The 15,196-nt window shown below is 40.6% G+C and overlaps 1 protein-coding gene across 3 annotated transcripts in view; it reads left to right on the top strand.

Moving 5' to 3' along the window:
• Nucleotides 1-15,196, top strand: part of LOC149531783 (uncharacterized) — a 228,612-nt gene that overhangs the window by 165,019 nt on the left and 48,397 nt on the right. For all 3 annotated transcript variants that reach the window (XR_016359263.1, XM_089811893.1, XM_089811894.1), the window contains exons 14-16: nt 8,136-8,194; nt 8,575-8,670; nt 8,854-8,966. Coding sequence is in view for 2 of the 3 variants with exons in the window: in XM_089811893.1 (XP_089668019.1) it covers nt 8,136-8,194; nt 8,575-8,670; nt 8,854-8,966 (268 nt within the window). In the remaining variant the exon portion in view is untranslated. The remainder of the gene's footprint in view (nt 1-8,135; nt 8,195-8,574; nt 8,671-8,853; nt 8,967-15,196) is intronic.

The raw sequence follows: 15,196 nt of genomic DNA, 5'->3' as shown, positions 1-15,196 counted from the left end.
GCGACTGAAGGAATTGATTGGGAAGATAGAGAGTCAACCAGCGGATGGGTTGAAAAAAATGGTGGTTCGTGGAGGCGCTACGACCGGCTCTTAAAAAGAAAATGAAGATTGTACCACCGGCATCGTACACCGATGCGTATACTCGCGCTATGGATTTGGAAAGTGAACAGAAGACGAGTAAGAAGAAAAAACATAAGTCCTCTGATTCAGATGATTCATCCTCGGAGAGTAGTAGTAGTGATGAGGAATCAAACAAGAAGGTGAAAGCGCGACAAAAAGACATGCTACGGATGATGAAAGAATTCAAAATTTTGAAAAAGAATCTAGATACAGTAAAAGGAGAACTGTGGTGTACAGATTGCAAGGACGGACATACGAAGGGTTCATGCCTGAAGAAGCAGTTTTGTGACATCTGCCAGGCGGCGGGGCATTCCTTGAAAGAGTGCCCGTTTAACTTGAAAGCAAAAGGACACCAACAGGTGTTACTCACGCAGGAAGCGTCGAACAATAGCAATAACGCGGGCAATGATGCAACTTCAGGTGGATATCGATATAATAATAGAGGCGGAAGGGGTGGAAGCAATAACAACAACAATGGAGGCCGAAGTAGAATACAATATGATGCAAGTGGAAGGCCGATGATACAGTGCCGGGCATGTAATCTTTGGGGTCACTTCGCGAGGGATTGTACTACGAAGGAGGCGCCGCAACTACTGTGCAGATGGTTTGGTCCAGGGGACCATGAAGATTCAAAGTGTCCAAAGCAAAGCATAAATTTAGTAAGTATTGAAACAAGCAACGAGAACGTGTTGGCGATCACACGGGAGCAGGCGAGGAAGGCAAAATATTCGAATGCGGAAGAAGAAAAAGAGAGGTTACAAAAAGTTCGAGCGGAGATAGAAAAGTAGATGATAGCAGAGAAGTCACAAATAAAAGACAATACTGTAACTCCGAAAAGAAACTTGGCAGAACAAAGTATGGTGAAACAGATAATGCAAATGGAGGTGCCAGTTAAATTAAATGATCTTCTTATTACCATGCCACAGCTGCGTACGACCATTATAAATATGACACCGTCCTCGAGAGTAACGGAGGAAGCAAAGGATAGTACGGAAAACCACAGCAGCAGCAACAGATCCGATGTGACTAGCACTTACAACAGGTAGACATCCAGCAGTGGTGGAGATGGGCATTCTGGGTATGGTGCTAACAGATACAATAGTAGACGGAGGATCGAGAGTGAATGTGATGCCAGAAGATATCTGGAAAAAACTTGGACAACCAACATTATGGCCACCCACCTTTCAGTTACTTACAGCAGATCAACATGGAATAAAACCCTTGGGCACTCTGATGGCGCAGTCGGTAACAATTGGGACACAACCATTTTTGCTGGATTTTGTAGTCATTCCATTAAAGAGAAGAGGGTATGACGCCATCCTAGGATGAGGGTGGTTGGTGCAGGCTAAGGTAAAGCATGATTGGAAAAGGAACACCCTGTCAATGGAGAAGGGAGGTAGGAGATTTATAATCGATTTGCATACACAGATGGTAGGAGAAGAAGCCGCGTCGTCGGACTCGGAAGGCGATGGCGAGAGTGACGACGAAGGGAAAAGAAGGATGGAACCAGATGATGAAGGGGTATTGAGACTAGAAGGAGGCTCAACTGATGACGACTTAGACTCCGTGAATGGATTGTTGCATTGGCAAATGGAAGACTGTGAGGTCTTTCCGAGTTGCAATATTTTGAGTGTCGAGGAGGGAAAAGAAGGCCATGAGTTTTTGAAGGAGTACAATGAATTGAAGGAGGGAGAAGCACAGGTGGATGAAACACCTACCTATACGTTCAGTAAAGATAAACCAATAAAACAAGGTTGCATGGGTACTCGTACCCACACCCTTGGTACTCGTACCCACCGAGTACCCACGTACCGGGTACACGTATCCCACGTACCGGGTACTCGGTGGAGAGCATCATAGCTAAGGACCTTGATTAAGATTCTGATTTTTATTTTTGGTTTTTTATTTTTGTATTAGCTTGTTGTTTATCAAACGTAATTCAATACCAAATCAGTTTGAAGCTTTGATACTCATTAACAATAAACTTTATCACTGTTCAAGTCATAAGTTTATCATTTGCAATATGTTATTGTTATATGATTTAGGATCCTCTTGTTCATGTTTAAAGTCTGCCTTCTTTGTTATGCATCTAAGCATTTATCATGTATTATTATTTCAAACATATAGCAAATCTGAAACTGAAAACAATACGTTACATTTGCAAACTTTATCACGGTTCTTGTTTTGAAAAACCATTGTCATGACTCATAATTTCAGATGTTTTATAAATATAAAGATATAATTTTTAAATAAGTTTGACATACCCAAGTACCTCCATCCCCTATTATGAAAAATACTTTAAACATTAAACATTCAGCAATAGCATATATATATATATATATTTCAAATTTCTTGTTTTGAATGCTCAATGTCATGACTCATGACATATATTTTGATTTTTATATTTTCTATAAAATATTAATTATATAGAAAAAATAGGCATACACACGTACCCCCGTCCCCTATTTTGAAAAATATGCGTACTCGTACCCGTACTTGTACCCATACCCCTTCCCGTACCCACGTACCCGTGCAACCTTGCAATAAAGTATGAAGAATCGACAGTGAAAACAATGAACTTAGGTGATGAGGAAAATCCGAAGAACATTTGTGTAGGAGATGATTGGAACCCAGTATTAAAGGCAGCAGCTTGGACGTTTAAAGACTTAAAAGAAGTACCACCAGAACTATGTGTCCATTGGATACCATTAATCGAAGGTGCGGTACCCGTACGGAAGCGGCTGTACCGAAGGAATAAGAACTATGCAGCGTGGGCCATCGAAGTCACACAAACAAGGAGGAAGGCGTGGCATGACAAGCACCTAAAATTGAACAACTTTCAACTCGGTCAGTTAGTACTGAAGTATAATGGACGAAATGAAATAAAGCCTGGGAAATTTAAAGTCAAATGGGTTGGACCCTACAAGATACGGGAAGTTGGATATAACAGAGTAATTAAATTGTGGACACTAGACGGAAAAGAAATAACAGATGCCGTAAATGGATCAAAGTTGAAAATATATAGGGAAAGGAAGGGTCCTCCGTGCGCAAGGAAGTGAACGAAGAAAAGATGACTGTAAATAATGTAAATAATGTACATATGTATAATATGAAAGCCGAATAGAGTTAAAATATCAAGTGATAAAATGTAAGAGTATGAAGTGATAAAATGAAAGATGAAGCATAAAACGTATTGAAATTCTGGAGGAACAAAAGCTTGTAGTACGACCATAGAAAACATCATCAGATGAAAAGTAGGGAGAAACTGGAGCAAAATAACAAAATGATAATAAAAGGAGGAAATTTTAATAAAGCCTGTAGTACGACTATTGAAAAGGAGTATTTAATGACCGTACAACCTTCCTTTATGACCGTACGGACTTGAGCTTTGAAATGCAAAGTTAAAAATATATAATACTATACTATCTTAAAATAATAAAGTTGTAAATTATGGAGAAGACCGTACGGCTGCCATAAATTATGAAAAGAGAGGACGTACGGGTATTTGAAGAAGACTAGGAAAGACCTTATGGCCCCCATGGGAGACTATAAAAGATCGTACGACCCTTGGAAACTATTAAACAGACACAGGAAAGCTAAGGGGAAGACCGTACGGCTTGAGAAAGATACAAGGAAGTCAAATAGAAGACTGTATGGCCCTAGGAGATACAGAAAAGTTGAAAGAAAGACCGTACGGTTTGAGAGGAGACAGGAAAGTTGAAGGAAAGACTGTACGGCCTGAGCCAAGGCTCTGTACGGACTTGAAAGGAATTGAATAGAATATTGATACCGTACGGGACAAGGCCGTATTGTGATAAGGCATTATGACATTACCGTACGATGGTTGAAGGACAATGTGTTTAAAACATTATTTAATCGCATGAAGAATAAAATGTTTCAGACATTGCAGAGTCGCGTTGTTGGGTGAGGAAGACACCAAAACCGCACGTGGGAAGAATAGAAGTTTGTCTGTACGGCCCTTCTTATGTCCGTACGACCCTTCTTTGTAAAAATAGTGACCGTACGACCCCTAGATGACCGTACGGCCTTGAGGTTTTATTTTGCAGATGAAATCAGGTCGTATCGTACGGGTGAAAGGAGGAACATGCCACGAAGATTGAGGATAGTACGGCGATTGTTCGGTGGTTGAAAAGACGAATTGAGGGCAAGGTGAATAGGACCGTACGAATTGAGGGCAAGGTGAATAAGACCGTACGGTCTCAAGCTGAACACCATCATATAGAGTGGTGACTAGAATAAAGCCGCAAGGAAAAGAAAGTATTCAGAGACGAAGGGTATCAGAAAAGGAAGAGGAATTGTTGTAGCCGATTCACAAAATAAGTTTGCAGGAAAGAGGAAGTGGAAGAGCTTAAAAAAAAAAAAAAACGACAGATTCAAGTTGTTCGGAATGAGTAGCAGATGATGCCAAAGGGAAGGGGAAGCATTAGTGGTTGCCAGAAGGAGTCTGGAATCAACAGAAATAGTGTGTTCCATGTAGTTTTGTGTAGGTTTCGGAGTGCTAATTTGGTTTTGGACCCCGCGGGGGCACTGCCCCAGGACCCCGTTATGCCCCCTAGACCCCCAGTCGTTGCGGATATTAGTCATCGGAAGTGTGACCAATTGATGAGGCCTAGAGCTGCTGCTGTAGGCATGAGTGTTTGTATGTCAGAGGAGGCACTTGGAGTAGGTGTTGGGCATGACGCTGTCTTGGTGGATGCGTAGAGAGCTCGGGAGGAGCTGATCATCCAGTGGAAGGCAGTATGGCGACACTTGGCTCAGTGTAACCAGGAGTTGGAAAAAGCAGCACAGGTGGCTATCAAGGTCAACTAAGGAGATAGTATTGTGTTAGCAGAGGCTATAGATACTACGTGGGTTGGAGACCAGTTTGGTGCAGGCATAGGATGAATGTGAAAGTGATGTGACAAAAACAGATTTATCTTGTTGTAGTTAGTCAATTAATGTATTTTGTTGTTAATTTGTCTCAGATATTTTGTAATTGTCGTCCGGAGACGACCTTTCTTTCAGGGGGGGATGATGTTGTCGGTAAAATGTATGGTGTAGCCGACGGGTAGAGTAGTATCCGAACGGGCACGTGACGCTTGAGTCACCCCTTCGGAAAGGTATATGTACACGTCTGAGATGGACTTTGGAATCATCATGGAAAATCACAGATCATTGTAGTCATTGTAATCAGCAAGTGCATATATGAATAAAGTACCTGTTATGAATTGAATCGTGTTATACTTGTGTTGAACTTCTTACCCTATGCGGTAAACATTCCAATGGTGGAATTGGTAATTATTTGCACTTTTGTGTCAAAACCCTTACCTCCTAGGGTTTTAGACCACTTTACAGAAAAAACAGCGCTAACTCCTGTTAGAATATATAGTTCACCAATATGATTGAGAGGGAGGGGGTGAATCAGTTATCCAACTATTATCACAATTATCAACCTTAATAAAACTTAACCATGTGAGCAATGTAGACAGAAACCACAACAAGATACTCATGCACAATGACACTAGATATGCTAACTAGGGAAAGCCTTGATTAGAGGGAAAACCCTGGTGGGGATGGTACCCACAAGATGATGTACTAATATAAATATTCTTTGTTAGAGGATGGACCCTGTTAGGAGTCTATAACAACATTTGGTACATATAAGTCCCTATTAGGAGACTTTGAATCCCTCTTAGGAGATTCCAACCTTGTTAGGAGTTGTGGAAGGTAGATGGACCCATTGTCCAAACGGCTTCAAGGGCAAGATCAATGAACCCACTGTCCAAATGATATTTGTATTATTCCTTGAATAATAATAGAATTGAATTGTACTTCCTTCCTCTTTCTTTGTCCTGTCAACCGGACCTTTGCTCCTTCTAATCTTGTAACCAAATCACAAATCTCACTTCCAATAATCCTTTGGATTGCTTACTTGCATTCACCAAACACTTTGCTCCTTTTCACACTTTGCATAGAACATATATTCCAATTTTGTTTACAAACAAGGAAAACATCTTTCCTTTATACCCTATCTTCAAAATAATTCCTTGAGTCGGCCTTAAGGCTTTCTTAATTAATTATAATAAGAGAATTATTAATTAATTAATTCGCAATTACAATAGCATTGTTGGCACATAGTATATACAAAACTTCACACGTATGATACTAGGGCTTGCACACTCACTGACGTCACCGTTAGTTTGTCTTCAATCATTGGCTAACTGTGCATCACTAGATTATATCTTTGCTAGAAGATATAATAGGATCATCAGAAATTGCTATCCATGCACTGCGCTCTATAAATCACTAATGGCTTCTGTTCATATTTGACTTAGGCTTTGTGCATTTGACCTTGTCATCAGGACAAAAGGTACAATATGTCCTTGACCGCGCATCACAGACAACAGAAACCTTGTCCGAACAACTATGATCTATGTTTGCTAGTTTTGCCAATCTTCATAGACTTACTGCTATGTTGACATCAATGACAAACACAGTCATGAATGCAACATGGCAATATTCTCCAATGCTTAGGATACTCCCCCAAAGGAATACCATCAACATTCATGCTAATAGCTCCTTCCAATCACTATGAAAATTGATGAAACTAGATCTAAGAGGGAGCCAACTCACAAGGCCATCAATCTGAATAGGTGTCACATTCCAGATTGATCACACATGAACGTTCACCATGCTACAACAGAGAAAACCAATGGAATTATATAGGAAATCAAGGGTCTCTTATTCAAATTTTCTCAAAACTTCAATAACAACATGGCTTGGCATTTAGAGGCTTTATAAACATGTTTACAATCTCTTCAGTGGTTCACAACTTCCTTTCAAACTAGTGACCGTTAATCCTCCATTTTGTGCATCTTTGTAACTTTTGGACGTTTTTCCTATTTTTGACACAACTTTGTAAAAGTACCCTTTATGACTTCTAAACATCAAAACATGTCTAAATAGGGTCATATGGACCTTGGAATAAGAATACATCCCATAGCTTCGTCCTAGTACATACTAGAAATAACAATGAACCTATTACATAGGAGCTCAATGAAGTAATAAATATTCAGAAATTAAATTGTCTCACCATTCTTTTTGGTTGTTGATGCATGTTAAGCTTTTCTAAGACGGGTTGTTTCCACTTTTCACATTCTAGTATCTAAATATGAATTACCTATTAAATTTTCAAGGTTGTACTTTGAATTCTAAAAATCCCTGATATATTTTATGATGTCCTTATGTTGGAAAACCATCTCATCGATATGCCTTTTGTTGGATTTGAGCAGATACGCATATCAAATCCACAAGCCCTCGAATCACCTGCACGTAGAAAACCTGTCACAGAGAAGAAAAAGACAAGAAGAGGCAAGGGTTTGGTCTGAAAATAAGAAAATTGTATTCTCAGATAAAATGTAAATTGCTGTACAATATGATATGATATGCAAATACACTAGGAGAGCTTGTTTATAAAGACCTCTAGCAAGCTTCTAGAATGAGCTAGAAAGCGCTAGGAGATAAGCATGACAACTCAGCATACGTCCACAAAAGGTGGATTATCCTCCATGTAGACGAGAGGATAAGTATGACAAGGCAGGAACAAACTTTTGTGTTGTCAACAAGTCAATACGTAAAAGTATGCTAACTCCTAGATGACAACTAATAAATGAATGTATTTATCCTAAGTAAACTTAAGTAAAGTGTAAATAATAATAATTTACACTAACACCTTTTTGTAAAATATTTTGACTCACAATCCTTGGAATCTTAGCATCTTTTTTAGAACTGAGTACATGGGTGAAAAAAAAGTACATTGTAGATTGAATTTGATGTAGGACGTAGGGTTCATTGACATTCAAAATTTATTTTTTGCTGTTCACTAATGCTGATTTTCTGAAGAGATCATTTATGCATTCCTAAGTGTGTTGTTGTTTGAAATCTCAAAGATTTCAAGGTTTATAAGTCATTTTTTTCATTGATTTGGATGAATGTGACGTGGTTGTGATATGCAGGAAGAAAGAGAAGCCTAAATAACCTCCTAGTCGACTTGAAGATGTGTTGCAATCATCCAGTGAGTAATCAAGACTTTGATATGTTATCTTTTTTTGGAAAAATAATAAGTTCAGGAAATGTTATTGATTTGTCATTCACATATTCTTGAATTTTTTTTGTTCCTTTTATACTCATACCAATCAAAAATTTCATTATTAATGAATATTTTGTCTAATTCTTGATTCCGCTTTGTATTTTCTGACTATCAAACTGTTCCTAAATCTCAATTCAGGGATGCTATGTCTTATTATTTAATTATTACTAATCATTAATTAGACTTTAGTGATATACAAATTTGGGCTTCATTTCAGAGCTTCCTTTGGAGTCTATTTGAAGAACGGATTAAAACTGAATTTATAATTGGTAACTTGAAATATTCTTTTTTTATTACATGGGCAGTATCTTTTTCCTGGGCAAGAACCATGTCATATGTCTGGAGAAAAAGCTTTCAAACTGTTGGTTGAGGCATCTGGAAAGTTTCAACTATTGGAAAAGGTCTCGTTTTAAATTTCTTCTGATTTATAAATATTTTTGAATCTTGAAGAAATTAATTGATTGCAAAATGATTGGTAACACTCGACTAGCATGTTTATTTGAGACATCTTTCTTTTTGACATGTTAAATATTTTACTGATAAGAAAATAGTTCTTCTCATCAATTCTGTATTGGTTGATACAGTTGCTTCCACGGTTGAAGGAAGGCGGACATCGTGTACTATTGTTCTCACAAATGACAAAGATGCTTGATATATTGGAGGACTTCTTGAGCCTTCTAGGGCTTTCATATTGCCGGTAAGTATGTGTTATTTTTTAAGCTGGTTTAAATTACTTTCAATAAAGTTGGTTTAATAGACAATTGAATGGACTTTTGTCTTCTTCTAATTCCTTCCATTAAAACTTTTGGCCAAACAAACTAGAATTTCTGAGGAACGATGATGATAGGCTGAATCTTCTCTCTTGCTTGCTATTTTTCCCTTCAAATTGAGTGATCTACTCAAAGCATTTAATTTAGATCTGAGAATTGTGTAGAAAGATTATTATGGAATCTCATCATTTATAAATATGAATTATTTGTAGATGAATTTCTTTGACTTAATAAAATATGGCAAATGGCATGCTATCAAATTATCAATGATAATATCAAACAATTTATCAAGCTATCAATGATAAAATCAAACAATTTATCAATTGTCATAAGTCATTTGGAGAATAATTTCTTACATGCTATTGGGTTCTTACGTAAGGCACTTAGAAGCTCTCCAACAAAAAAAAAAAACTCACATTTTTCACCGATTGTATTATTTCCTAAAATGAATAGTTTACTCAGAAGGAAAATAATTCAATTGTTTAGACACTTCTTTTTTATTGTGTAGTAATCAGTAGAAGACATGCAATGCTCATAACAGTTATGGTTTAGTTGGTACAATTGTTCCACAGGGACATGCCACCCTGAAAGAACTCGCGTTCTCTATAGGGAAATATTTTCAAGACTTGGGGAAATGTTCCCCCAGAGAACTACCACCTCTGCAACCTCTGCTGGGGATGCGCCCAAGTTGCTTGCTATTTGATGCATGACATTACATACAAAATGCAATATGTAACTTCAAAAAATTAGTTTGCCACTCACTGGGTAGTTGCAGAGTTGTAATATTGTAGGTTTTACCTTGAAGATTTTGATCTACTTAAGTTCCTATTGTTTACCACATAGATTAATTGAGTAATGCACACAGATAATGAACACGAACAACAACAACAGTACTCTTTTATTCGCATATGCCAATAGATTACATACAGAGCATAAGATAAGATGCTTTACAATGATCCCAGACGGGGTATAAATACTTCCCGCCGAACCTTCCTGAAGGGGTTTGTTGGCTACTTAACAATCCTAATCTACCTGTCGGCTACAAAATCTTTACTGACAACATGAGCCTGTCGGCTACAGAGTTTCTACTAACGACATCATCCCCCCAAAAGGAGAGTTGTCTTCGGACGACAATTACAAAATACAATTACAACATATCCAAGACAAATTAACAAAACATAATACACTAACTAGTCTCCAAAATATGTTGGATCTGCAGCCTCTGCAAACACAATACTGTCTTCTTTAGTCAAGCTGACCTTGATAGCCACCTGTGTTGCCAACTTTGGGTACACGGAGACAAGTGTCGCTGTATGCCTTCAATTGGATGATCAACTCCTCCCGAGCTCTCTATGCATCCACCAAGACAACTTCACATCCAACATCTACTCCAAGTGCCTCTGGTACATAGATACTCCATGCCTGCAGTAGCTCCAGGTCTCATCAACTGGTCACACTCCCCACGAATGATAACCGCAGCGACTGGGGGTCTAGGGGGCATCGCCTCCAGTAGGGTCGAGGGGCAGTGCCCCTCGCCACCAAGACCAAATAAGCACTTTGAAACTCACTCAAAACTGCATGAAACAAACTATTTTTGTCATTTTCTTCCGATTCCACACTCTTTCTGGCAACTACTTATGTTTTCCCTTCTCTTCGGCATCATCTGTTACTCATTTTGAGCATTCTTGATTTGTCGATTTTTTTTAATTTTAAAAGACTCCTTCCTTTGCTCATCCGTTGTCTCTCGTTGCGAATATCAAAGCATGACAAATCCAGGATGGCGAGGCCATGAGAAAAAGAACCGGCACAAAGGGTGTTCGTAGAAGAGTTATGCCGTGGGGAACAAAGACATCCGCTGGAGTGAACATAACTCAAGGCATTTGCGGAGCAAATAGAAATCCGCGTGAGGAGTAGCAACCTGCGGGAACTAGGAAGCCATCCTTGGATAGAAAGTAAATGCTGTTTTCTCGCAAGGTTTTCGCTTCTCCATGTGTGTTCGGCATTCTGCATAGACCTGTGAAAGACTTCGTCTTGTCTTTTTCCGCAGGTATCAATTTGTCTTTGCGGATATTTTATGTATTTTCGTAGGATGCTTGAGGATTCTAAGCTCAGGGACTGCTGAGATTTCATTTAAGCTGGTGGTTTTCTCTTCCTCTTGGACTGCCGAGATTTCATTTCCGCAAGTCGACTATTCTCCTTCCTTTTCGCGGGCTTTGAAGGACATTCTCGTCTAGCTCCACAGTCTATTCTCCACGGCTTCACCTTGTTCCAGCAAAGCGTATATCTTGTGTGGGTTGCTTGCAAGTTCGAGGGGTTGTGTTGCCTTTTTTGTAGAGCTGGTGTGTGGTGTGGGGTTCCCACGCCTTTACCTTCATCTTCAGGAACGTCTCCTATTTCCCTTGGATTGAAGCTCTCCTGTGGCTAGCTTTTTCTCTTCCATGGATGGTATTGTGCGGAGTGTTTTTAATTCTTCTGCGGATGGTTATTTAGCTAGCACTTCATTTGTTTGGCCTGCATGCAATAGGAGGAACCATATACTATATAAGGAGGAAAGGAGCTGTTATTGCATGGAATCTGCAAGGAAATGAAAGCAGTGGAAGAACCAACTCAAGACAACTATGGAGAAGAATGCAAGGGTTTTAGCATCTAGAGTTTGGGTTGCAAGGCCATCGACTTCCAGCAGTAAGAAACAGAAAGTAAGGGCAGAACTCACTCACCTCACTATCAAGTTTGAGGGACTCAATGGTAGCGAATGCTGGAAGTGGTGGCAAGAAACTCCAGACGCCGACCTGGTTAAGCAAATTTTGATACGGGCACAGGTGCATTGGGCCATTCAACTTTCAATTTTTTCTATCCGATTATTTGAATCAGTTTTGCGGACCATGATAGAAGCATATAATCGGCACAACAGAACAAGCACGTTTTTGTACAAGAAGCATCGGATGACAGTTTCTTTTAAGCCTAGAGATTTCACGAGGGTTTTTGGTATTCCTGGTCCTGGAGGTAAGAAGGTGGAAATCAAGAATCACAAGCTCTCTCAAGAACAGAAGGAACACTGGATTCGATTAGTGGGCCGCGATCTTACACCCGACGAGATGGAGTCAGTGATCAAGGGGTCTAAATGCAGAGGGCTTCGGCGGAACCTTACTAGAGGTGCATTATGGACGTTATCAAGAGCAAGCTGACAGGGGCAACTCGAGCTTCAGATATAGCATTGCCTCAGAAAGTATTCATGAACGACACGGTGTATGATTGGGCTATAGTTTTTGCTGACAGGATGGAGTTCATGACACTCCAACACTGCACATTCTTTATGCCGCATCATGCAATTGGCTTATTTCTGAAGGCAACGGTTAATCAGATACCAATGGATGATTTTGAGGCACCACCTCTGGGAAAGTTGGCACAGGGAGAGCCTCCGATATTTTATTGGAGACATCTGGACAGGGGTGGGACAGTAGCGGAACAAAAGAAGGTATTTTGGGTATTGCAAGCGGCTCACGGGGACACTGACAGTGGATAGGAGGAGACTTCGGAGAGTAGCGGAGCAGAGTATGAGGAAGAGAGTACTTCCGCAGAAGTTGGCAGATAACTAGCAGATAGTGAGCCCACATTTTCCACCCAGCCATAGGTGTCAACTTGGGCGCACTTGTTCGCTTCCACTTCACACATTCCTCCTTTTGGTGAACGTCATGCAGCGGTCGTGATGACCCCACTGGCGGTAGCAGATGTTTCATGGGCAGTGACTGAGGGTGTTCCACTGACGATAGATGTGGCACTGACGACCACTTTAGGTGTTACTTTCTCCACGGTCGTGGCAGATGTTGTTCCAGTTGCACCAGCGGAGCCAGTCTCGGAGAGGGTAGAGTTGCCACCGTTGGAGCCTGAGCCCCAGGTTCGTTTGGATGTGATCAAATGTGATGCAGTGGTGACCGTTTCGTCCTTCTTGTTAGTAGAGGTCGAGCCAATACAGTCAGTCCAATCAGCCTAGCCAGAGCAGCAGCATTAGAGCATGAAGCCCACATAGTCAGAGTAGTCGGAGGTGATGGATAGAGTGAGTGCGTTCCTCAGATAGCAGTTCCGACCCATCCCTATTGAGGTTGGTCCGTCCATTCAGTCTCCCAGGCATCTAGGGGTATCAGCTACAGTACCAGAGCCTCAGGAGGTGGGGGTGCCACAGGCCGAGGATGCGCTGAGAGCAGAGGAGGCCACGCCAGATGTGGGCATGGCCACCGCAGATGAGGCAGAGAATAGTGATGAAGAATGGATGATGGAAGGCGTAGTGAAGGAGGATTATGAGTTGGATGAGGATAGGTGCAAGGACTACCTTAGGGTTATGAAGGTTGCGCTAAAGAAGGGACATAATGTGGCATTGTAGGATATGACTCGGCGAGAGAGTGGCATTTGGTTCGAGCTTACATCAAGGGGATTTGTTTGCAGCTGTTCCGTTCATGTTTTGAGGAGAGAGGTTGGCTGGCAGTTGAGACACCAAAGATGTTGGCGGATTGGGCCACCGACCCCGAGTTGGGTCTGTGCAACATTTCGCTAGAGAAGTTGGCGCACAAGATTGTGGGACTGTATAAGGAGGTTTATTATGCTCACAGGCGCGCGGAGGCGGACATGTCAGCAGACAGGATTGTAGCCGAGAGATCTCTGGCAGTTGAGAGGGAGGCTAGAGAGAAGTTAGCGGTGGACTTGGCTAGCTAGCAGGCAGTGTGGGCAGCTGAGTGGGCAGCACTGTTGAGGGATAAGGAAGCGGTTGTGCGGGATAAGGATGCAGCAGAACAAGAGTTGCAGTTAGCCAAGATGCAGGCTATGGATGCGACGCTTCTTCTGAAGGAGGCTGTAGAGGTTAATTCACAGATTTAAAAGAATTTGCGAATCTGAAAAGATCAGGGGTATGAGTTGCATTGCTAGTAGCACTCTTCAGGGGCACCATCTTTTTTCTAGTATTTTTTGTTGTTGTATGTGGGTTGTCTCTTATTTTGTTAGTCATTGGGAGACGACTTTTCTTCTTGGGGGGGTGATGTCGGTGGTAGATTTTGCATGTTGTAGCCGACTTGGTTATGCTGTCAGAGATTTTGTATTTTGTAGCCAATGGGTAGATTAGGATTATTTCGTAGCTGACGGACCCCTTCGGGAAGGTTCGGCAGAAAGTATTTATACTTCGTCTGGGATCATTGTAAAGCATCTTATCATCAGTTATGTAATCTTTTGGCATATGTGAGTAAAGGAGTACTGCTGTTGCTGTTCATGTTCATTATCTGTGTGCATTACTTAATTAATCTATGCGGTAAACACCTATACCAATGCCACCCCCTCCAAGACTACTTTGACGCTGCTTCCTTGCCATCCCAAAATTTAGGCCCTTCATCTCCCCATCTCTAAAACTCGTCCCCACGACCTCGCATCTCCGCCGTCAGGAAACTCCAGGGAACATTGGTTGGCACTTGATAGTTATAAGCTACTTGACAGTTAGGATATAGTTGACAGTTACAAAACAAGCTTTTTTATTAGATTGTAATCAATAGAAGATATGTAGTGCTCATAATAGCTACTAGATAGTTGTATTACTTGATAGTTACAGTGTAAGTCAACAGTAACAATACAAGTTGCTTAAGGATATTTGTTTCTGTTCCTCACCGTGTCTTGGGTAATACTTTGATCATGGCAGCTATCCAACATTTAGGGATGAACTGGTGGACAATACATAAACAATGAAATATAACATGTCATGAGAAGATTATAATTAAAATGTAATCCTTGAACTCCCTGCCCTCAAAACCCCAAATAAAAGTTAAAGCCACAATATTCATACTTATGGGAAGATAAACATTTGCGACAGAGCAAAGTCATTGACTTTGTCAGTATGGTATACACTAGTTACATTATTAGTTGAAGATTATATGGTTTGTCTTGCAATGATGATGGGAAAAATGATCGTAATGCTTAATGGGAGGCAGTTTAGGACAACCAGCTTATTGTGGTTAGATTTTTTCTGAACACATCAATCAGCATTTCTGAGCATTCTCTGGATTTGGAAATTATTTGTTTGATCCATCCACGTGGGTTGTTAAGATGGTTTGACACTATGTTACCAGTCCTGGTATGGATCCTACTTCAGATTGTGCATTAAGATTAGAATGTCACATAGCAT

Source organism: Cupressus sempervirens, chromosome 11 (assembly GCF_028749045.1).
Source record: "Cupressus sempervirens isolate cs-2001-9-10 chromosome 11, ASM2874904v1, whole genome shotgun sequence".
NCBI classification, from domain to species: domain Eukaryota; kingdom Viridiplantae; phylum Streptophyta; class Pinopsida; order Cupressales; family Cupressaceae; genus Cupressus; species Cupressus sempervirens.
Note: the sequence above shows the minus strand (reverse complement) of the source record. Positions and strands in the feature narration are given on the sequence as shown.